This window comes from Heterodontus francisci, chromosome 18 (assembly GCF_036365525.1).
Source record: "Heterodontus francisci isolate sHetFra1 chromosome 18, sHetFra1.hap1, whole genome shotgun sequence".
Taxonomy (NCBI): Eukaryota; Metazoa; Chordata; class Chondrichthyes; order Heterodontiformes; family Heterodontidae; genus Heterodontus; species Heterodontus francisci.
The window spans coordinates 49,685,527-49,711,348 of record NC_090388.1 but is presented as its reverse complement, the minus strand read 5'-3'; the positions used below and the strand labels follow the sequence as shown (position 1 = coordinate 49,711,348).

At 41.6% G+C, this 25,822-nt stretch overlaps 1 protein-coding gene across 3 annotated transcripts in view; it reads left to right on the top strand.

Annotated features, from left to right (window-relative positions):
* The first annotated feature begins 9,982 nt into the window (after window positions 1-9,982).
* Window positions 9,983-25,822, top strand: part of b4galnt3b (beta-1,4-N-acetyl-galactosaminyl transferase 3b) — a 264,672-nt gene continuing 248,832 nt past the window's right edge. For all 3 annotated transcript variants that reach the window (XR_010976873.1, XM_068050686.1, XM_068050685.1), the window contains exon 1: window positions 9,983-10,216. Coding sequence is in view for 2 of the 3 variants with exons in the window: in XM_068050686.1 (XP_067906787.1) it covers window positions 10,072-10,216 (145 nt within the window). In the remaining variant the exon portion in view is untranslated. The remainder of the gene's footprint in view (window positions 10,217-25,822) is intronic.

Sequence of the window (25,822 nt, the reverse complement as noted above, 5' to 3'; positions counted from 1 at the left end):
CAATAATTTTTTAAAAAATATTCATTCATGCGTTGTGGGTGTCATTGGCTAGGCCAGCATTTATTGCCCATTCCTAATTACCCATGAGAAGGTAGTGATGAGCCACTTTCATGAACCGCTGTAGTCCATGTGGGGTAGGTACACCTGCAGTGCCGTTAGGGAGGGAGTTCCAGGATTTTGACCCAGCGACAGTGAAGGAATAGCGATATAGTTCCAAGTCAGGATGATGTGCAGCTTGTAGGTGAACTTGCATGTGGTGGTGTTCCAATGAATCTGCTACCCTTGTCCTTCTGGGTGGTAGAGGACGCGGGTTTGGAAGATGCTATTGAAGGAGCCTTGATAAGTTGCTGCAGTGCATCTTATAGATGGTGCACAGAAGGGAGTGAATGTTGAAGGTACTGGATGGGGTACTGGATGGGGTGACAATCAAGCGGGCTGCTTTGTCCTGGATAGTGTCAAGCTTCTTGAGTGTTGTTGGAACTGCACTCATCCAGGCAAATTGAGAGTATTCCATCACTTGTGCCTTGTAGATGGTGGACAGGCATTGGTGAGTCAGGAGGTGAATTATTCACTGCAGAATTCCCAGCCTCTGACCTGCTCTGGTAGTCGCAGCATTTATGTGGTTGGTCCAGTTCAGTTTCTGGTCAACGGTAACTGCCAGAATGTTAATAGTGGGGGATTCAGCGATGGTAATGCCATTGAACATTAAGGGGAGATGGATCGATTCTCTCTTTTTTGAGATGGTCATTTCCTGGCACTTATGTGGTGTGAATGTTACTTGCCACTTATCAGCCTAATCCTGGCTGTTGTCCTGGTCTTGCTGCATCTGGACATGGGCTGCTTCAATATCGGAGGAGTCGTGAATGGTGCTGAACATTGTACAATCATCAGCGAACATCCCCACTTCTGACCTTATGATGGAGGGAAGGTCATTGATGAAGCAGCTGAAGATGGTTGGGCCAAGAACACGACCCTGAGGAACTCCTGCAGTGATATCCTGGGACGGAAATGATTGACCTCCAACAACCACAACCATCTTTCTTTGTGCTAGATGTGTCTCCAAACAATGGACAGCTTTTCCCTTGAGTCCCATTGATTCCAGTTTTGCTAGGGCTCCTTGATGCCATACTCGGTCCAATGCAGCCTTGATGTCAAGGGCAGTCACTCTCAACACACCTCTGGAGTTCAGCTCTTTTGTCCATGCTTGGACCAAGGCTTTAATGAGGTCAGGAGCTGAGTGGCCCTGGTGGAACCCAAATTGAGCAACAGTGAATAGGTTATTGCTAAGCAAGTGCTGCGTGATAGCACTGTCGACGACCCCTTTAATTAATTTGCTGATGATTGGGAGTAGACTAATACGGCGGTAAATGGTCGGGTTGGATTTGTCCTGCTTTTTGTGTACAGGACATACCTGGGCAATTTTCCACATTGCCGGGTAGATGCCAGTGTTGTGGCTGTACTGGAACAGCTTGGCTAGGGGCGCAGCTAGTTCTGGAGCACAAGTCTTCAGTGCTATTGCTGGAATATTGTCAGGGCCATAGCCTTTGCAGTAAAAGCCTGCTCGGATCTGTAAATGAGACCCGACCCGAGCCCAACAGAACCCCATCCGAGCCCGACGTGGCCCGAGTCCTTCCATTTTTTCCTACACCCGACCTGACCCGACCATCAGTTAACTTACCTTCCATTTTTCACTTTGTTCCTTACCTGTACAAGCTTACAATAACTGTAGCAAAACTACCTTTAAAGTCCAAAAAGTAAATTAACATTAAAGCCACTTACCTACGGTGGCGATAGAGCGTGTCCGATCCGAGCCCGAAAGCTGGACCCGGAAGTGCGATCCGACCCAACCCGACACATGTCGTCGAGTCCCGTTGGGTTCAGGTCGGGTAGCAGGCCTTTACTTTGAAGTATCCAGTGCCTTCAGTCGTTTCTTGATGTTCCGTGGAATGAATCAGATTGGCTGAAGACTGGCATCTGTGATGCTGGGGACTTCAGATGGAGACTGTACTTTACAGAAAATGTGTTGTTTAAACTCCATTGTTCCTTATCTCTACATTTATTCATTATGGATAACAATAATTTGCAGTTATATAACACCTACAATGTGGTAAAATGTCCCCAGAGACTTAACTATTTAACGATTTGTTCCAAGGAATTCTGAAGTAGACTATTGTCTTTAATTGTTATTATAGGTGGTACCTTATCACTGAAGTATTATTTTCTTCTTCTGCTCCCCTTGCTCCTCCTCTCCTGGAGGTGTCTATTCTTGCTGAGTAATGTTACACTATTCTTCTCCCTGGCCGGGGAGTGATGAGGCCAGTTGAACTATTCACTATAGCAGCTGAGATGTGTTAACTCAACATAGACCCATGACTGTATCATGCATGATCCTAATCTGTATGACGTAATACTATTTAGGCATTGCATTTACCAGCAGAGCAATCAAAGAAGTTAAGTAACCAAGTAAGCTTTATTATTTTAATTTATAATAATAGTCAGTTGTTGTCTGTCTGGACAGTTTTGATTGGTCAGTTTAAAGGGTATGTCTGTTGGTAGGCGGTGCCTGGCACACGCGGAGGCATGTGGGGTGCGTGGCGGACTGGAGCGCTGATACATGTGCAACTGCCAATGGTTGGTGGTGGTGGTGCCGGGATGGGAGGTGTTCGTGGAGAACAAAAACAGCGGCAAGTGAGGGGAGACCAACAACAAAGTTACCCTGGCTGAAGATATTGTTTCCATGAGGGATGGGATGGGATTGATGAGAGGGATGGGGATTGCTAGAGCGAGGTGGGAATGGCATGGGATGGATGGAAGGAATGGGATGGTATGGGGATGGCAAGGAGGGTGGGTGGCATGGAAGGGCTGGATGAGATGATGGAATTAGTTAATGTGGTGACAATTATTTGATACAATTTATCATTCGAAAGCTGTTCTTTATGCTTAAAATGAAGGTTCACTAGATTTGAATGAAATTTTTTTAGAAAAGCTGTCAGGTGAATTAAAAGAATACATCAGCATTTATTCTATAGACAAAGAAGATGAGAACAGTCTTTACCCTCCAGAGTTTCTACACAGTCTAACTCCAATCAACATGCCACTGCACAAACTTAGACCCAAGGAAGGAGCAGTTATAATGCTGCTACGAAACTTGAATCCTAAACAAGGGCTTGGTCATGGAACAAGATTGTTTGTTAGGAAGCTGTTTTCTTCAAAGATAGATGCTGAAATTATAACAGGCAGATTTCTAGCAAATAGAATGTTTATTCCTCGAATAATATTGAGCTCATCAGATGTAAACTTGCCTTTTCAACTCAGGAGAAAACAGTTCCCAATTAGACTTTCATATTCTATGACTATAAACAAGTCAGAGGCCAGACTCTTGACAAAATTTGTGTTTATATTTCTAGGCCTGTTTTTACACATGAACAGCTTTATGTAGCTTTTTTGCAGATGAGAAGTTTTGATTCTGTTCAAGTCTATGATGAAAGAATAGTGAGAAATCCAGTATTTGAAGAAGTACTGCTGCAATAAAGATACTAGTTTGATGGCAAATGTTTTGCAGGTCTCTGCTAGTACATATAATTTATTTTATGAAATTACAAGACTGCAATAAATTGAAATGGCCATTTTCAACCAACTGAATGAAAAGTAAGATGAATGATGATGGTGATAAGTTATTAATAGTGATAATGGCATTCCATGTGATTGTAGACTTTTTCAATTTGTATTCCCTGGAACCTAAGGGGTGACTTGATCAAAGTTTTCAACATATTAAGGGGAACAGATCGGATAGATAGAGAGAAACTATTTCCACAAGTTGGGCAGTCTAGAGCCAGACCTTACAGGAGTGAAGTTAGGAAATATTTCTACACACAAAAGATGTTATCCCTGTTTGCATTACCTACTACAACAACACAACTTTATACCACACCTTTAACATAGTGAAATGTCTCAATGTGCTTCACAGGTACATGATCAAATGACACCAAGTCACATAAAGAGATAATAGGAGTAGTGAGGTAGGTTTTAAGGAGCCTCTTAAAGGAGGAGCGAGAGGTAGCAAGGCAGAGATATTTAAGGAGGGAATTCCAGAGCTTAAGGCCTAGGCAGCTTTAGATACAGCCACCAATGCTGGAGACATGAAAACTGTGGCTGCACAAGCATCCAGAATTGGAAGAGTTCAGATATCTTGTAGGGTTGTGGGGCTGAAGGAGTTTACAGAAATAGGGAAGGACGAAGCCATGGAGGTATTGAAAACAAAGGAGAGAATTTTAAGACTAAGGATTGCCGGATCGGTACCTACTGACACAGTAAGTTAGTTTATACTTAGCAGGTACTGGTCGGACAGGATGAGGTGTTTCTTGTTTCCACAACAAGGAACCGGCTCAAAGTGGTGATTGGACTGCTATGTGAGGGGAAAGAGCAGGAAGTTTTTGTTATAAATGGCATCTTAGTTACTTAAGTAGCAAATGAACATAGGAACAGAACTATATGCCATTCAGCCCCTTGAGCCAGTTCTGCCATTCAATGAAATCATGGCTGATCTGTGACTTAACTTCATATACCCACCTTTGCCCCATATCACTTAATACCTTTGGATGACAAAAGTCTATCAATCTCAGATGTGAAATTAAGAATTAATCTAACATCAATTGCTGTTTGTTGAAGAGAGTTCCAAATTTCTACCACCCTTTGTGTGTAGAAGTGTTTCCTAATTTACCTCCTATAAGGTCTGGCTCTAATTTTTAGACTATATTCCTTTGTGTTAGACTTCCCAAACAGCAGAAATAGCTTCTCTCTATCTACCATATCTGTTCCCCTTAATATCTTAAACTTCGATCAAATCATTCCTTAATTTTCTAAATTCCATGGAATACAACTGTCATGCAGGGCCCCACCCGCCAAGAATGAAGCACATTAATTTCGCCACATGAACATTGATTTTTAAACTGTTACTGGAGTAAAGAAAGAACTTGCTTTTTAAAAGAAAGCAACACCAGACCCTTGACTGGAAAGACATTTGCATATTTACAGACAGTGCATAAAAGGGACAAAAGACCCTGATACATTCAATCTATAAGGGACTTTTGATTACCAGACGTTGAAGACGGTGGAGCTAGCATTCCAGGTTGACTGCTAAGATGGCCAAATACACACACAGACGTGGTCAGACCAGTTTAGTCACATGACTAACTGGCTGTTGGAGTTTTTTTTTAAACTTGCCACAGAGAATTTGAACTCAGTAAGCTGTTTGCTCCTGGACTGACATGATCTCTCGTGGCTGGCTTGCCGCAGCCTCTCCTATCTGCTCTCATCTCTCTCACCAGCTTCGGAATCCACTGAAGACATATGAACCCTGAGAGAGAAAAGTCTCCTACAGCGAACAAAGTTTATGAAGAAAACCGGGCCCCAACGAAAATCAAGATCTACCTACAAGCAAGGACTACAGCGAGCTCGATGCACAGTAACAAAAACCCCTCTTCAGAGATTGCCTCAAACCTCTCCACTATTTTTCTTCTGCTCTTTTCTGTCTCTATTTGCATGTGTGTATCGCGTATGCATGCTAGCGTGGGCGCAGTGTGTATCTGTAGGCGTTAACCAAATTAGAGTTTTAACTTAAGTTTTAATAAATTTCACCTTTCTTCTTTAAACCTAAAAAAGGCTGTTTGTGCTAATTTCTTTGCCTTATAATTGGAAAGCGGTGAACAAGGATTCACATAGGGGGAGCTCAAAACACAGTGTGTTTAAAAACAAAACACTGTTACAGTAAGACCAGGTGAAGGCTGAAAGGGAACCCCTAGACCTCTTTTTCACCTGGTCGTAACACAACCCTAGTTTATATAATCTCTGCTCGCAATTTAACACTTGGAGTCCAGCTATCATTCTAGTAAACCAACCCTCCAAAGCCTAAGGTGTGGTGCCCAGAACTGCTTGCAGATGTGGTCTAACCAGGGATTTGTATAGCAGAAGGATGACTTTTAACTCCACGTAGCCTAGTCCTCTAGATTGAAAGACCAGTATTCTATTAGCATTTTTGATTATTTCTGTTCATGACATTTTAATGATCCGTGAACCTGGACCCTCAAGTCTCTTTGGACCTCCACGGTTTCTAGCTTTTCATCATTTAGATAATACCCTATTCTATCATTTTTAGGTCCAGAGTGAATAACCTCAATTTGCCTACAGTGAAATCCATTTGCCACAATTTTGCTCATTCACTTAATCTATCAACTAAATATCAATATAAACTGAGCAGTTACAATATCAGTACATATACATTGGAAAAAATTACACAAAAATGACAATTCCAGTGATAAAAAACAAAGTTTTCATAAAATGCAGCAATGCAGAAAATTATACCAAATAAAGAGTTCAAAAATCAACATTTTCAGGGGAGACGATGCCCTGAGTTCCCCTTAAAAAAAACACTTTTAAAGTTGCCACTAAACTACTGTTGCAAGATGCAATGATTACCTTTCAGGACAACAGTACTAGTATTACTTTGTATCAGATAGTACATATTATTTACAGCACAGAAACAGGCCATTCAGTCCAACAGCTCTATTCCAATGTTTATGCTCCACATGAAACTCTGCCCACCCATCTTCATCTAAAATCCTTCCATTCTTGTTTACCTAGCTTCCCATTAAATCCATCTATACTGGTCGCCATAACTACTCCATGTGGTACAGTGTTCCACATGCTAACTACTCATTGTGTAAGAAGTTTCTCCCAAATTCCCTATAGGATTTATTGGTGACCGTTTTGTATTTTTGACCTCTAGTTTGGGTCTCCCCTGCAAGTGGAAACAACTTCTCTACATCCACCATCAAACCCTTCCATAATTTTGAAGACCTCTAACAGGCCAATCCTCGGTCTTCTCTTTTCTAGAGAGAAAAGTAGTCCCAGCATGTTCAATCTTTCGTGATAATTACAAGTTCTCAGTTCTAGTATATTCTAATAAATCTTTTTTGCAGCTTCTCCAGTACCCCTATATCATTTTTATAATATGGACACCTGAACTGTGCACTGCACTCCAATTGTGGTCTAAGCAAGGTTCTATACAAATTTAACATAACTTCTCTGTTTTTCAATTCTAGAAATAAAACCCTGTGTTTGGTTTGTTTTTTTTAAAGGCTTCATTACCTGTGTTGCTACTTTTATTGATTTGTGTATCTGTACCCTAGATCCCTCTGCTCCTCTAACCCATTTAGACACTTATTTTCCTAGGAGTGTAAGTGCTCCTTATTCTTCTTACCAAAATGTACCATCTCACACTTAACTGTACTGAAATTCATTTACCAATTACAACCCAATTCTGAAAATGTATTAATGCCTTAAAGATGAGTAAAATAAACATTGATATTGAATCTTCCTTGAATTTAAAGTAGTGAGAATAGATCACATCTATAGCAATATGGTTTGCTGCTAGCGTAAATTAAGCAATCTGAAACTAAGACAGAATCATAGAAAAACATCTCAAGCAGCTTCACACAGGAGAAAATTAATGGACTTTGAGCCTTTGTAGAAAGGTTCAAGAAAGGTGATTGAAAACATGGTAAAGGAGATACGTTTTAAGAAGGTTTTAAACCCACAATCTTTTAGAGCTTGACTTCCAAAAGGCTTTTGACAAAGTTCCACACAAAAGACTATTGATTAAAATCAAAGTTCAGGAAACTTAACCATGGAAATGGATAAGAAACTTGCTAGAGGGTAGGAAACAACAAGTGCTCAATAGAGAACTTATCTTAGAGTAGGGTGAAGTACCAAGTAAGGTGCCTCAGGGCTCAGTGCTAGGACAACTTCTGTTTCTAATTTTCCATAAATGACATGCATTCAGAAATTTAATGCAAAGTGGTCAAATTTACAGATGATACCATCATAGGAGGGACAGTGGAAAGGGAAGAAACAGCTCAGAAATTACAGAATGAGTTTGAAAAGATACATAAGTGAGCAGATGAATAGTGGAAAATTAATTGCGGATACATGTAAAGCGCTACACCATGAAGGAAACAGAGACAGCATGTGTACTCTATGAATGGTTTTGAAATACCTAACGATGTGGCTGAAAGAGACCAATATGGCCCACCAGAGTGAACTGAGGGGCTGGAACCCGTGTGAAACCCCTCGGGCTGTATGCACCAAAAGCGTTTTGCTGTGTAATGCAAATGTACTTTGGCATATACAATGGAATGGCACGAATTGTGAGGCAACTCATGTTCTGGATAGAAGGAATCTGATTCCTATTGTGCTTTGAAATGTGAAATTTGAACTATTTTGTTATGTATGTTTTTGCAAATTTTTATGAATAAAGTATATTTTTGGAGAAAAAACAATATCTCTTGGTACTCAATGCTGAATATGTCTAACCAATGCAGAACAGCACTCAACAAAGCTAATAAGATTTTAAACTATATAGCCAAAATAGTAAACTATAAATCCGAGGGTTTGTGCTCAGACTTTAGAGAGTTCTGATGAGACTGTGTCCAGTTCTCGTTGTCAAGAAATGAGAGAGACACTCAAGCACTAGAGAAAAGAGCCACCACACTGATCCTTATCATCAGAGTCTGTGTTTTAAGGAAAACTTTTGAGAAACCTGAGCTTTTCAGACGAGAAAGGATATATCTGGCAAATCATATAATGGTTTATAAGGTCATTAGGGTATAGAAAAGGTTAACCTGGAATAGTGTCTTAAGTTGCAAGGGTAGAACTGGGGGACAGAAGCTCAAAGCAGTAAAAGATAATTCTCCGATTAATATTAGGCATTTCTTCACACATAGGATGTGGGTGGTGGGGATTTGATGATTTGAGTTTATGGAGGGTGGGAGACTGGCAAACAAACATTGAAGAAGCCAAAAGCAAAATACTTTGGATGCTGGAAATCTAAAGCAAAAACAGAAAATGCTGGAAATATCCAGTAGGTCAGGCAGCATCTGTGGAGAGAAAAACAGATTTAACGTTTCAGGTCTGCGACCTTTCTTCAGAACTGGTGACCGACTTGTAGAGGAGGGCATTAAAGGCACAAGTGAGCAAAATATTTAACGAGTCAACATCGGGCAGCAATGTCATGACGGATGGAGGAGCAGTTGGGAGTACACAAAATCACAGATTAAAAAAAAATACAGGAGAACACTGAGCTGACTTTATGGTGATTTTGGGGTTGGAGTTTGTAACTTAGAATGAATGGAGGAAACAGCTTCACAACAGGGAAGGATCATAACTAATTGCAACATTATTAATGAGTGGTGTTAAACATTAACCCAGGATTCCTGGCATGTAAGTAAAAATACAATGTTGTTGCAGTATTTTTCCACAAAGCTGAATGCTACAAACCATTAAAAATGATTGAATTACTGAAATTATTCTAGGGTAAGGTGGGGCCCACTACAACTGAAATTGTCAATATGATGCATCATAAAACACCAAAGCAGAAATAAATTAACCTAACTTAATTATTTTCGCTTTACAGGTTTATTGTAACTTAAAGTACCATCATTGATAAAAGAATGATCGGTGCTAAATGTTTGAAACAATCTACCAAGAACAAGGGTCAAAACATTGGTGGGGTAAAATATAATTCAGATGGTATGTTAATATGGTGGACGGATGAGTTTGAATGAACAGTTTGACCTGATTTCAGTAGAAATTGCTTGAGCTCGGAGTATGGACATTACCTTTTTAAACGCTGCTGCTTTTTAATGAAGAAGGGGGAATAGCAGTGATCCCCCCCACCCTTTGGCTGTGGGAGGAAGTGAAGGACGTCGGTACAAGTGAGGGTGGTGTTCAGGAGGACTGTCTATCAAAGTTCATTCTTTTGAAAGAAAATATTACGCGGAGTGAATACAGAGGCGACACAAAGTGCAGTGAGATGGGGGTGTAAATAACTCCAGGGAGTGAGTGTGAGAGAGAGGAGCTGTTCCCCCAAACCCTCTCTCTCCATGTGGACCGTCACTTTGTTACAATAACCCGAGCCGAGTGAAGCAGCGCCGCCGTAGCGGCAAACAAAAGCAGCAGGGGGGGGGGGGTTGTTTCAGTTACTCGTATTTATTGCACATATATATTCTATACAAGATGATGTTCCTCTTTCCTATAAAGATTCGGAAACATTTCAACGTGCTGGTGTTTGTGGTGATGCTGGGGCTGGGAGTTTGGGCAGCTTACCTGGAGTTCGTGGCTTCAAGTGAGAGTAAGAGCGGCGCCTTCAAACCCCTTCGCGGTAAGAAAGGAGCAGAACAAATTGTATTAATAAGAAATCCCATGTTCGTTAGCCCGGGATTCTTGGGCGTCTAAGTGAAATAGTAATTATAGTAGGAACTGTGTACCTGAACAAATTCCTTACTTTGTGACTAGACCCATATTTGCTACTTTTATTACTTGTTAAAGTTTTTTTTTGGCGTGGTGGGGTCCTCCTGAAAGGATCCCAGTTGGTTGTAATTGCAGTGACTTGGAGCGCCCACGTTGCTGCTGGATTCTCTTGTCCCACACAATGGGACAATGCAGAGTTCTCATTGACCTTGTTTGTTTGGGCTCCAAGCCCAACCCTCGGGAGGTGCCCCGCACTCTTCCTTCGTTCAGGTGAACTTGTGATTTGTTGAGTTTTTCAGTCGTGCGAATCGTTCTGTAGAACGGGTTTGTGTATTTTGATTTGAGCAAAACAAGTCTGAGGGCGATATGTGGAAAAAATAACGAACACTTGAGTAATTAACGACAAAAAAACAAGTTTTTGTATTGAAAGTGAAAGCGCTCCCATAAGTTGTGTGCAATTGTATGTATATTAAAGACCTAGACGTTGGTGTACAGGGCACAATTGCAAAGTTTGCGGATGATACGAAACTTGGAAGCATTGTGAACTGTGAGGAGAATAGTGTAAAACTTAAAAAGGGCATATATGAGTTGGTGGAATGGGAGGAGAAGTGACAGATGAAATTCAACGTGGAGAGATGTGACATTTTGGTAGGAAGAACATGAAGAGACAATATAAAATAAAGGGTACAATTCTGAAGGTGGTGCAGGAGCAGAGGGACCTAGGTGTATATGTGCATAAGTCATTGAAGGTGGCAGGACAGGTTGAGAGAGCGGTTAATAAAGCACACTGTGTCTTGGGCTTTATTAAAAGGGGCATAGAGTATAAGAGCAAGGCAGTTATGTTGAACATGTATAAGGCACTAATTTGGCCTCAGATGGATTATTTATTGTGTCCAGTTCTGGCACCACACTTTTTAGGAAAAATGTGAAAACATTGGAGAGAGTGCAGAAGAGATTCATGAGAATGGTTCCAGGGATGAGGAATTTGGAGAAGTTAGGACTGTTTTCCTTGGAGAAGAGAAGGCTAAGAGGAGATTTGATAGAGGTGCTCAAAATCATGAGGGGTCTGGACAGAGGGAATGGGGGAAAAACTGTTCCACTTGAGAGGGTAAAATTTAAAGTAACTGGCAAGAGAAGCAAGCGCAACTTGAGGAAAATCTTTTCACGCAGCGAGTGGTTAGAGTCTAGAATGCTTTGCCTGAGAGTGTGGTGCAGATAGGTTCAATCGAGGCATTCAAAGGGGAACTACTAGACTGTTATCTGAAAAAGAATGTGAAGGATTACAGGGAGAGGATGGGAGAATGGCACTAGGTGAATTGCTCATTCAGACAGCCGGTGCAGACACGATGGGCCGAATGGCCTCATTCCACACACAAATCTGAGATAGTGAAGAGCAAAATATTGCAGATGTTGGAAATCTGAAATAAAAACAGAAAATGTTGGAAATACTCAGCAAGTCTGCCAGTATATGCGGAGAGAGAAACGGTTAACATTTCAGTTTGATGAACTTTAATCAATTTAGTTTTGTACTAGTTTCTCAACAGAAAGTTCCTTTGCTTGAAAATCCAGTTTTACTGTCAGTTTTTAAAAAACAGCAGTTGTAATTCCCTTGCCCTCTTTTGTGAAAAAGGTGGATCACAATAAATATTTCCAGCCAGCCTACTGATGTGATTTCTTTTTTTAAGTAGGAATGTCTGTAATTATAATATTGAGATTATACTGCATTCTAGTACCTATTCTACTTTGGAGACAAACCAACTTGCGCCCGAAGATTTAGGGGAGGCAGTGTACCCTGTTTAACTTTTCTTTGTATGTGTAACTTTTTATACATGCTGAATACTCTTAAACATTTCTTGCATTACAACAGAGACTACACTTCAAAACTACTTCATTGGCTGTAAGGTGCTTTGAGACATCTGGTGGTCATGAAAGGTGCTATATAAATGCAAAGTGACTCCTGACAGCATTTGATGCCCCGAAGTCATCAAAGCGCTCCCAGCTGCGCACTTGCGCAGAATGGTCTCTTACTGTCAGTAAGGTGCTGCGCAAGTCTACGTTCTTGCTAAGACTAATTCATGCATGCGTGTGAAAACGTCATCCCATACTGAAACGTCATCTGGCCTGCTGGGAACCCAACTTGCCCCTCTCCCCTAGTCTCTCGCTCACCGTCTCCTTCACCTCCCCTGCCTATCCCTACCCCTCTCTCCCTCTCGTGTGGGGAGCGGGAGGGGAATGAAGCAGCGAGGCCTCGAGCGAGTGGCTGATGAGGGGGCGTGGGGTTTGAAGCGGTGAGTGAAGCGAGTGGCTGACCGGTGCGGTGGGGGTGGTTGAAGCGGGGAGCATGCGGCTGAGGGAAGACAGCGGTGAGGCCAGCATCGTGCAGACGGACATGGGAGGTAGCGCCGGGGAAGAGAAGTGGGATATTGTTGAGCGTGGAGTGGGATCGCAGCGATTAAATTCAATTAGCTTTTTGTGATAAATTGAGTAGGCAGTGACGTTTCAGTGCATGATGCTGCATTTGTGCATGTGCAAGTACTGTGCCACCTCGTGGTCAGAAAACACAGCCATAAAAATGCAAGTCTTTTAAGTCTTTTATATCACTTGAATGACTGACTGACGATAACTCGTTGAACTAAAAGACCTTATCTTCTCTATAAGGTACAAGATCATTGAGTGGCTGTAGAGGTTTACAAAACAAGTGATAATCTTCAGTAGTTCAAAATAAATTAAATTGGGACAGACTACATGTTGGGAAGAGGGATGCACTTATTCAAAACAAAAAAAAATCCAGAAACACAACAGGCCAGTCAGTCATCTATAGAGAGAATAGATAAATTTGTGTTTCGGATTTGTACCCTTGTGATGGGCTATTTGTCCTACTTAGTGCGTAAGAAATTGGAATCAAGACTTTGACATTTATAATAATGGGAAGTAGTTTGTTTATGTCAATGATTTGCAATAGTTGGACAGACGTATACAAATGTTAGACCAATTTCTGAACACCAGCGTTATGGTTGTACACTGTTTGAAATAGTTTTCTAGGCTGGAGGTTCAATGGCTAACTTAGGAGAGGTTACTTTACTTATCAGCCAGCATTGAGCTGCTAAGTATAACCCATGGAAGTGTCAAAACATTGTTACTATGTCATGAAGAATGTGTAAATATTGCCTGTATGTATGTTTCTCTGCCTTTCCTTGTCGCAAAAAAATGATCTTGCATGTATGTAGAATGTCTTAATGTTCTAATTTCAAATTACTCTCATGTTCTGTTAACTTGTGTTTGGAAATGCGCATTATTTCTAGAGTATAATAAACTTATGATTTATGGCATGTACACTCATAGAATGTTTCCAACACTGGAGACCATTCAGCCATTCATGTCTGTGCCACCTCTACGAGAGCAACTCAGCTAGTCCCACTCCCCTGCCTTTGCTCCATAGCCCTACAAATCTTTTCTCTTCAGATAATAATGCAGTGCCCCTTTAAAGGTCATGCTTGAATCTGCCTCCATCACACTCTCAGGCAGGTGCATTCCAGATCCTAACCACTTGCTGTGTCAATTTTTTGTCCTGCTGTCTGTGGTTTTGCTGACAATCACCTTCAATCGGTGTTCTCTGGTTCTTGACCCTTCCACCAATAGATACTGCTTCTCCCTATATACTCTGTCCAGGCATCTCATGATTTTGAATACCTCTGTCAAATCTCTTCTCCAAGGAGAACAGCCCCAGCTTTGCTAAACTGTTCTTGTAATTAAGTGTCTCATCCCTGGACCCATCCTCTTCAGTACCTTCACATCCTTCCTAAAGTGTCATGTTCAGAGTTGGACACCATACTCCAGTTGAAGTTGAACCTGTGTCTTAAAGGTTCAACATAATGTCCTTGCTTTTGTACTGTATACCTCAATTAATAAAGCCCAAGATCCCATATAACTTTTTAAACACTTTCTCAACCTGCTCTGCCACCTTCATATACCCCCAGGTTCCTCTGCTCTTGCGCCCCCTTTAGAATTGTATTCTTTATTTTATATTGCCTCTCCTTTGTTCTTCCTACCAAAATGTCACTTCATACTTCTCTGCGTTAAATTTCATCTGCCATGTGACCATCCATTCCACCAGCCTATGTCCGTTTTGAAGTTTATCACTATCTTCCTCATTGTTCACAGTGCTTCCAAGTTTTGTCATCTGCAAATTGTGCCCTGCACACCCAAGTCTAGGTCATTCATATAGATCAAGAAAAGCAGTGGTCCTAATACTGACCCCCGGTGTACCGTTCTTCAGTCTGAAAAATAACCCTTTGCCACTCCACTATTAGCTGTCACTCAGCGACATTTATATCCATGCTGCCACTGTCCTTTTATTCCATGGGTTTCAACTTTGTGGACAAGCCTGTTCTGTGGCACTTTATCAAGTGCCGTTTGGAAATCTATGCACACCCCATCAACTGCGTTACCGACATCAATGCTCTGTTACCTCATCAAAAAATTCAATCAAGTTAGTTAAACACATTTGCCATTAAAAAAAAATGCTTGTTGGCTTTCCTTAATTAATCCACATTAGTCAAAGTGACAATTTTTGTCTTGGATTATCATTTCTAAAAACTTTCCCAACACCAAGGTTAAACTGACTGGTCTGTAGGTACTTGGATTATCATTGCACCCTTTTTTTTGTCCTCTGGCACCACCCCTGTTTGTAAGGAGGATTGGAAGATTATGGCCAATGCCTGCACAATTTCCACCCTTAAGTCCCTCTGTATCCTTGCATGCATCTCATCTGCTCCTGGTGACTTGTCAGCTTAATGTACAGCCCAGCCTATCTAATACCTCCTCTTTATCAATTTTTAGTTTATCCAGTATCTCAACTACCTCCTCTTTTTATTATGACTTTGCAGCATCCTCTTCCTTGGTAAAGACAGCCGCAAAGTAGTTATTTAATAGCTCAGCCATGCCCTTTACCTTCATACTTAAATCTCCTTTTTGGTCCCTAATCAGCCCTCCTACTCCTCTTACTATTTATTATGCCTATAGAAAACTTTTGGATTCCCTTTATGTTGGCTGCCTGTCTCTTCTCATACCTTCTTGCCTCTTTTTTAATTACCTCTCAACCTTTTATATTCAACCTGATCTGTTCAATCTGTCATGTGCATCCTTTTTCTGCTTCACCTTATTCTCCCTTTTCATTATTCTGGGAGTTCTAGCTTTGTTTATCCTACCTTTCCCCTTTGTGGGAATGTACCTCGACTGCACTTGAACTATGCTCTCTTTAAAGGCACCCCATTCTTCAATTACAGTTTTACCTGCCAATCTTTGATTCTGATTTAAAAACAGAAAGTGCTGGAAATACTCAGCTGGTCTGGCAGCATGTATGGAGAGAGAAGCAGCATTAACTTTTCAGGTCTGTGACCTTTCATCAGAACCCTTCAACTGTGGAAAAATTGTGTCCATGACAGACAACTTTTGAATGGTCATCCTGGTTTAGTTTACTTTTTAAGAGGAGGCACCTGATTCCTGGAGTACCTTTTTATCCAATAATATTGTTGTGTATTCATAAGAACTGTTGTCTTAAAATGTATTGCATTATTTATCCACGTTAGCTGTTGAATAAGGGAAAGTTTATGTCTGCTAACTAATATTGATCTATTGTGTGAAATCTATTGAAGTATGTCTTCCTCGGGACGCAAAAAAAAATTGTCTATAACTACAGGTAAATACTCGCTTATGCTTTGGAATCTGCTTTGAAAAACTGCACAGTATTGCTCTCACCTAAAATTAGCACTGAGCGGTAGTTTTGATTTCTAACTTAAACCCAAGACATTTTGTCTTATTGTTGGCTCCAAAAAGCATGCACTTCCTCCTGGGTTTCCTGGATGATTTGTAAATTTATTCCTACAATTGTAACATGGAGTGCTAAATTTTTGATGACAAGGATTGAAACCAGCTCATAGCTTACGGAGTGAAATTTTCCTTATTTCATGGGTCACAAAATTGGAAGCTGTATCAATGGCAGGCCCGCAATGTGTTTGAGGTGAGGTGGCTCACTCTACTGAAATAAAATACTTGCCCTTTTTTGCCATTACTTTTGCTGAAGATCTGGAATAATTGTGCACAGCATGCGCCGTGTAAGCTCCACTCATTTGCTGACCAATTTTGGTCAGGACATCACCAACAGTATCGGGATTCTGATTTGTATAATACCTTTTCAGGCAAGTGTGCAACACAGCAAGCAGCCGCTGTCTTCCATTTTAGTAGCCTGTGTGCTTTTATTTATTTATTTTTTATTTAGAGATACAGCACTGAAACAGGCCCTTCGGCCCACCGAGTCTGTGCCGACCATCTACCACCCATTTATACTAATCCTACACTAATCCCATATTCCTACCACATCTCCACTTGTCCCTTTTATTCTCCTACCACCTACCTATACTAGGGGCAATTTATAATGGTCAATTTACTTATCAACCTGCAAGTCTTTTGGTGGTGGGAGGAAACCGGAGCACCCGGCGAAAACCCACGCAGACACAAGGAGAACTTGCAAACTCCACACAGGCAGTACCCAGAATTGAACCCGGGTCGCTGGAGCTGTGAGACTGCGGTGCTAACCACTGTGCCGCTTCTGGTGCAGATTGGGGATGTGACCCAAAATTGTTCTCCTCAGCATTCATTGTAAATTGGAAAAAAAAAAATCCATGTTAAATTTTTTCCCTCAGAGTCTCTTCCATTGGATGCATAAAGCACAAAAAGAAACTTAACCTATGGTAAAGGTACCATGTATTTGCTTAACAGTAAGACAATTCAATGAAACAGCTACACATTTAAAAATATCCACCGTGTGTGAAGTTAAAACATAATCCCTGCTGAAGTCACTTGGATCTGGTTTTTGGGATAGGGGCTTGACTGCAATGCTTTTAATAGCCAGTCAGCTCTTGCTGTTCAGGCTCATCCATGAAGAAAGATCAAGAGCAAAATACTGCAGATGCTTGAAAACTGAAACAAAAACAGAAAATGCTGGAAATACTCAGCAGGTCTGGCAGCATCTTTGGAGAGAGAAACAGAGTTAATGTTTCAGGTCAGTGACCTTTCATCAGTACTGGTAAAAGTTAGCAATATAATAGGTTTTGAGCAAGTGAAAGGGAGGACAGGAAGAACAACACCAAAAGGGGAGATCTGTGATGGCGTGATGGGCAGGAGAGATTAAGTGACAAAAGGTTTCATGGTACAAAGCCAAAGGGACTGGTAATGGGACAAGTGAAGGAGCAGAGAGCTTCCTCTTCCCACCAATCCCCCCCCCCATTTCACTTAAACCTATTACATATCTAACTTTTCCCAGTTCACAGACCTGAAACGTTGGGGGGAATGTTTTGCTGTTTCCCCACAGTGGGTTTGGAGGTGGGAGAATATATGTAATTGGGGGGGGGAATCCCCACCTCTGCCAAAAGTCCAAGGTGGGAAAGCCTGCGATAAATATCCAATTAAGGGCCTCATCTTGCCGCCACAATTAGCCCAGTGGCAGGCGGGCCTGTCACCACGCGGCAAGACAAACTGTGTGGTTGCTTGCTGACTCTTGGGGGGGTGGTGGGGGTTCTGTTGGGTGGTTCGTCGTTATAGGACACTTAGTACCTGAAAGGGCAGGGCTGCTGAGAGCCACCCTTCGCCCTTACTGTTGACCCCCGCAAGACCCCTCCCACCCTGACCTCCTTGTGGCCTGGGTCTAGTGCTGCTCCGAGGGATTGGATGGGTGCTCCACTGGCAGCAGCCACTGCCTCAGCGGTGGCACTGCTCAGTTAGAGCTGCCAGTCTCTGGCCGGCAGCTTCGAGGGTGGGGTTTCTGCTGCCAGTGTCCTAGATCCCCTGGAAGGCCAACCACTGTCCAGTTAAGTGCCTAATTGACATTTGATTCAGCAGGCCTCCCACAGAAGGGGCGATGCAGAATTCTCGCCGGCACTTTTGCTGGAGGTTGACGCTCCCGTCGCCAGATAAAATCCTGGCCCTTAATTCTGTTTAAAACAGATGCTGTCTGACCTGCTGAGTATTTCCAGCAGTTTTTTGTTTTTATTGGAGCTATTGAACATGGTTTAATTGTGCCCGAAGTCACACTGTGACCTACTTAAAATGTAGTTTTGGATTCTCCCTCATCAATTTATTTCATTATTTAATACAAATGCCTTATGTTGGGGTACCCAGCAGGATTGCTGTTTGCATGGCAAGAGATGACGGGCAGTATGAAATAAAATTAGGAGACTTTTCAGAAGTGTTACAAGTATGCTATGTTTGAGGTAGATTTCCATTTTTAATTTTTCAAAAGAAATTTGATCTCCATCCCACAAATCTCATGGGTTGAAAGCCAAATACACTTTCTTGGCAATTAATGTAATGCAGAAGAACACTCGATTTTTAATTTCCTTGCCAGAAAGGAAATCTATTCCTGTTTAAGTTCTGAACTGGTTTCAAACCATTTCAGTTATAGATTTAGTATTTGCATTTTATTGGGCTTGTGAGATTAAGGTTACAACCACATTTCTCTGCTTGTGTGTGAGATGGAAGATGGAATAGAGATGTTGTCTTAGAGCATTCTCTTTTGAATGGGCCTTGCTAAACTTAGCGTAATTTAAAAAAAAAAGTAACAATGTTTTTTTTTCCCTTTAAGGAGTTGGTCATGTTCTTGGGTTCTTACACTAGATAGTTCATCAGGTTCACAGTCATTTTCCCATCCTGGAAGTGGAGCTTGAGTCTCATGACCTAGATAAACTAACAGGTGGTTCTATTTTAAATAAGATGGACAAATGAACTGTATACAGTACAATCATTAATGTCTCTGCATAAAATAATAAATGTCATTTCCTTACTCACATTCACATTATATGCTGTGAAACTAGCTGAACTTTCAACATTGCTTCCCTGCTAGATGGCACAATTTTAAAATACCATATTTCTGCTGGCTGGAAATCTGAAACTGAGTGTATTCCTGTGGGAAATTGCAGCCTCAAGGTTCAATCAAAGCTCCATTTGAAGTCATCTTGAAACAAAAGACTGCATTTCTCTCATTAAATGGTTAATCTCTGGTATATGAAATTCCACAATACCTTATTTAGCACCTTGGGTATGCTATTGCACTTTCCTTAGCAATTAGCACAGTGTGAAGCCCACTGCAACAAACCATTCTGTATGTTGAACTCAAGGTATTTCTTTCGAGAAATACTCCATAACCTGTTTTTAACATCCATTATAAACTAATTTTAACTATAACCTTCAACTTAAAAAAAAAAAAAAATTCTTTCATGGGATGTGGGTGTAGCTGGCAAGGCCAGTATTTGTTGCCCATCCCCAGCTGCCCTTGAACTGAGTGGCTTGCTAGGCCATTTCAGAGGGCAGTTCAGAGTCAACAACATTGCTGTGAATCTGGAGTGGCATGTAGTCCAGACTAGGTAAGGGCGACAGATTTCCTTCTGCAAATGATGTTAATGAACCAGATGGGTTTTTATGACAATTGATAGTTTCATGCAGCATTACTGAGAGTAATCTATTCCAGATTTTAAAAAATAAATTAATTAATTGAATTTAAATTCCACCAGCTGCCATGGTGGGATTTGAACCTGTGTCCGCAGAACATTAACCTGGGTCTCGGATTACGTGGCCAGTGACATTACCACTACACCATCGTCTTCCCCCTGATTGGAACAATGTTTGCTTCTTGATGCCACCTTTTCTCAAATTGTGATACTAAAAATACTGCAAGTCCTGAACTTTGGACAATTGGTTCATTGCATTGCTCAATCCATAGACATGCAGGCCAAAGATCTACTCGGGTTTCAATGTACTCGGTAAATGACATTTGATGCTAGTTATCTTGGCAGCCATCTAACATTATCATAAACAATAGATGATGATTAGTTCACTGTAGTCGAAGTTGCTGCAGCCATTTTTTACTTAAACTATTACCAGTTGCTTGTAGTTTGTGTTAAACTGCATGTTGAAGAGGCAAAACTGATCTATTGGATATATCTGGCTGTTTCTAAAACTTGCGCACCCTCGCGCTCTCTTTTTTGAATGGCACTTCTGTTGACAAGTTATTACGTAACATAAGAACTAGGAGCCGAAGTAGGCAATTCAGCCCCTCGAACCTGCTCTGCCATTCAATACGATCAAGGCTGATCTCATCTCTGCCTCAACTCCACTTTCCTGTACGTTCACCATAACCCTTCAACCCATTACTAATTAAAAATCTGTCTATCTCCCCCTTGAATTTTATTTTATTTAGAGATACAGCACTGAAACAGGCCCTTCGGCCCACGGAGTCTGTGCCGACCAACAACCACCCATTTATACTAATCCTACATTAATCCCATATTCCCTACCACATCCCCACCATTCTCCTACCACCTTCTTTCTTTCTTTTGGGCCTCTTTATCTCGAGAGACAATGGATACGTGCCTGGAGGTGGTCAGTGGTTTGTGAAGCAGCGCCTGGAGTGGCTATAAAGGCAAATTCTAGAGTGACAGGCTCTTCCACAGGTGCTGCAGAGAAATTTGTTTGTTGGGGCTGTTGCACAGTTTGCTCTCCCCTTGCGCCTCTGTCTTTTTTCCTGCCAACTATTAAGTCTCTTCGACTCGCCACATTTTAGCCCTGTCTTTATGGCTGCCCGCCAGCTCTGGCGAACGCTGGCAACTGAGTCCCACGACTTGTGATCAATGTCACAGGATTTCATGTCACGTTTGCAGACGTCTTTATAGCGGAGACATGGACGGCCGGTGGGTCTGATACCAGTGGCGAGCTTGCTGTACAATGTGTCTTTGGGGATCCTGCCATCTTCCATGCGGCTCACATGGCCAAGCCATCTCGAGCGCCGCTGGCTCAGTAGTGTGTACAAGCTGGGGATGTTGGCTGCTTCGAGGACTCTCCTACCACCACTAGGGGCAATTTACAATGGCCAATTTACTTATCAACCTGCAAGTCTTTGGCTGTGGAGGAAACCGGAGCACACGACGAAAACCCACGTGGTCACAGGGAGAACTTGCAAACTCCGCACAGGCAGTACTCAGAACTGAACTCGGGTCGCTCGAGCTACGAGGCTGCGGTGCTAACCACTGCGCCACTGTGCTGCCCCCTCAATGTCCCAGCATCCACTGCACTCCTGGGTAGTGAATTCCACAGACACACGACCCTTTGAGAGAAGTAATTTATCCTCATCTCTTTTAAATCTGCTATCCCTTATCCTAAAACTATGACCTCTCATTCTAGATTGCCCCACAAGAGGAAACATCCTCTCTGTGTCTACTTTGTCAACCCCCTTAATCATCTTATATACCTCAATTAGATCTCCTCTCATTCTTCTAAACTCGAGAGTAAAGGCCTAAACTGCTCAATCTCTCTTCATACGACAGTCCCCTCATCTATGAAATCAATCTCGTGAACCTCCTCTGAACTGCCTCCATTACAACTACATCCTTCCTCCAGTAAAGGGACCAAAACTGTACATTATACTCCAGGTGCGATCTCGCTAATGCCTTGTACAGTTGCAGCAACACTTCAATAAAAGCAAAATACTGCGGATGCTGGAAATCTGAAACAAAAACAAGAAATGCTGGATTCACTCAGCAGGTCTGGCAGCATCTGTGGAAAGAGAAGCAGAGTTAACGTTTCGGGTCAGTGACCCTTCTTCGGAACCGAAGAAGGGTCACTGACCCGAAACGTTAACTCTGCTTCTCTTTCCACAGATGCTGCCAGACCTGCTGAGTGAATCCAGCATTTCTTGTTTTTGTTGCAGCAACACTTCCCTACTTTTATATTCTATTCCTTTAGCAATAAATGCCAACATTTAATTTGTCTTCCTTATTACCTGCTGTACCTGCATACTAGTTTTCTGCGATTCATGCACAAAGACACCCAGATCCCTCTGCACCGAAGCACCCTGACGTTTCTCTCCATTTAGATAATTTGCCTTTCTATTCTTCCGACCAAAATGGATAACTTCGCACTTATCCACGTTAAACTCCATCTGCCAAATTTTGGCCCATTCACCTAATGGATATCCATATCCATTTGTAAATTTCTTATTTCTTTATTGCAACTTACTTTCCCACCTATTTTTAGTGTCATCTGCAAATTTGGCTACAGCACCTTCTATCCCTGCATCCAAGTCATTAATATAGATTGTAAATAGTTGGGGCCTGAGGACCGAACCCTGTGGCACCCCAATAGTTGCATCTTGCCAACCAGAAAAAAAAACCATTTATCCCGACTCTGTTTTCTGCTGGTTAGCCAATCCTCTATCCAAGCTAATAAATAGCCCCTTACCTTGTGCTTTAACCTTTTGTGCAGCACCTTATCAAATGCCTTCTGGAAGACCAGATATACTACATCTGCAGGATCCCTGTTATCTACTTTGCTTGTTACAGCTTCAAAGAACTCTAGCAAATTAGTCAAACACGATTTACCCTTCATAAAACCATGCTGACTCTGATGGATTGCATTTTGACTTTCTAAATGTCCTGTTATTACTTCCTTAATAATGGATTCTAACAATTTCCCAATGACAGATGTTAAACTAACTGGTCTATAGTTTCCTACTTTCTGCCTCCCTCCCTTTTTGAATAAGGGCGTTATATTAGCTTTTTTCCAATCCACTGGAACCTTTCCGGCATCTAGGGAATTTTGGAATATTATAACCAATGGATCCATTATCTCCGCTGCCACTTCATTTAAGACCCTAGGATGTAGGCCATCAGGCCCTGGGGACTTGTCTGCCTTAATCCCAATAGTTTGCTTAGTACTTTTTCCCTAGTGATTGTTCTAAGTGCCTCCCTTTCTATAACCTCTGCATTACCTGTTACTATTGGGATGGTACTAGTGTCCTCCACCATGAAAACTGAGGCAAAATACTGATTTAGTGTCTCTGCCATTTCTGTGTTCCCCTCTAACTCCCCAGTCTCATCCTCCAAAGGACCAACATTCACTTTAGCTACTCTCTTCCTTTTTACATACTTGTAGAAGCTTTTGCTATCCGTTTTTATATTTTGTGCTGGTTTTCTTTCATAATTTACCTTTGCTCTTTTATTACTTTTTTAGTGACCCATTAATCTTTAAAAGTTTCCCAATCTACTAGCCTGCCACTGGCCTTTGCAATCTGAATCACTTATTCAAGTTATTGAAATAACTTTCTCGAAAAATAGGCTTACAAAAGCTGAAGACAGAGGTTTTTATTGAACTACATGTATTTGTGATATAAAATTTGAATAAGTAATATATACTATGTATTCTTCTTCGTGTCAACTTTGCTTAGCTGGTATTGCATTTGGGTCATGGAGCTTGTGGGTTCAAGATCCAGTTCAGGACTTGTACAGGTGATTTATGGATGTCCCACTACAGTACTAACTGTTGCTTGTTGGAGATGCCAATCTTTCATATGAAATGCTAAATTGAACTCTCATTTTTAATGTTTAGATGGAGATTAAAGATCCAAGGTCACTATTTGAAAAAGAGCAGTGAGAAATGATCATCATTTATCCCTCAGCCCCTCAGTCTGTCATGATAACTGAGTGTTATGCGCACTTGCATATTAGATACAATATGGTACTCTCTCATTTTCTACTCGGGTATATTCTGTATGAGGTTAGGAGGTCATCTGACCTGGAGATTAAAGGTCAGATAGCACACATTGAAGAACGGTATCTGGAGAGCAAAGATGGCTGAATAAAGGCTGTGAAGCAAGTTAAGATCATAAGAAATAGGAGCAGGAGTAGGCCCTCAAGCTTGCTCTGTCATTCAATAAGATAGTGATTGATTGATTGACTGATCTGATGGTGGCCTTAACTCCACTTTCCTGCTTTCCTCCCACCCCCGTAACCCTTGACTCTCTTGTCGATCAAAAATCTGTCTAGCTCCACCTTGAATATATTCAATGGCCCAGCCTCCACTGCTCTCTGGGGAAGAGAATTCCAAAGATTAATGACCCTCAGAAGAAATTCCTCCTCATCTCAGTCATAAATGGGAGAACCCTTATTTTGAAACTGTGGCCCCTAATTCTAGATGCTCCCACAAGGGAAACATCCTCTCAGTATCTACCCTGTCAAGCCCCCTCAGAATCTTGTATGATTCAATAAGGTCACCTCTCATTCACCTAAACTCCAGTGAACACAGGCTGAACATTTCTTCGTAAGACAACCCCTTCATTCCCAGAAATCAGCCTATTGAACCTTCTCTGAACTGCTTTCAATGCAAGTATATCCCTCCTTAAAGTAAAGAGTTCGCAGTACTCTAGGTGCAGTCTCACCAATGCTCTTTCCCGTTGTAGCAAGACTTCTCTACTTTTATATTTTGTCCCCTTGCAACAAATGCAGACATTCCATTTGCCTTTGTACCTGTATGCTAACTTTTTGTGATTCATGTACAAGGATGCCATATTCCTCTGTACTGCAGCATTCTGTAGTCTTTCTCCATGTAAATAATCTGCTTTTCTATTCCTGCCAAATTGGACAACCTCACATTTTCCCACATTATACTCCATCTGCCAAATTTTTGCCCACTCACAACCTATCTGTAGCTCTTTGCAGACACTTTGTGTCCTCCTCACAACTTGCTTTCCTACTTATCTTTGTATCGTCTGCAAATAGCTACAATGCACTGTCTATTCATACAAGTCATTAATATAGATTGTAAGTAGTTGAGGCCCCAGTACTGATCCCTGTGGCACTTCACTAGTTACAGTTTGCCAACATGAAAATGCTCCATTTATCCCGACTCTGTTTCCTGTTATTTAGCCAATCCTCTATCCATGCTAATATATTGCCCCAATACCATGAGCTCTTGTGTAGTAATCGTTTATGTGGCACCTTTATCAAATGTCTTTTGGTAATCCAAATACACTCCATCTACTGGTTCCCCTTTATCCGCCCTGCTTGTTACATCCTCAAATAACTGTAATAAATTTGTCAAACACAATTTCCCTTTCATACAATCAAGCAGTCAACATGGTTTTATTATGATTTTGCTATGTGTTATTACTGGAGGATCCAACAGTGGCGATGTGGTCTAACATTTTGGATAGGTTGCCTGAACCATTGCAGTCAGATATGGCTGGGATTGGAGGTGTCAATCAGTTTGATTCCAACAGTGAAGCCGGTGTAGTGAGTGCCCGATGAGTTGTGTGGCTGGAAGAGTTTGAAGTTTACATGGATAGCAGGCGCCTGTTTCTCAATGGGGCGATGTCGATGCAGTGAGTACAACGCAGGGCATTGTTGCTGTATAATGCTGTGTGTCGGTGAGAGAGACATTCAAAACACTTAATGGCACAGGAGAATGAGATGATTGACAAGGCCGTGGATGCATTAAGCAGTTACATGGGGTGAAGATGAACGCTACGTTTCAGCGACGTGTTTTTCGATAGATGAAGTAGGCAGGCGGGGAAACTGTTGCACAATTTATCACTAGAGTACACCAAGCATCTAAGCGATGTAATTATGGAAATGATTTGGATAATCAGCTCAGGGATCAAGTCGTACAAAGTTGCCTGTCGAACTACTAGAGGCGC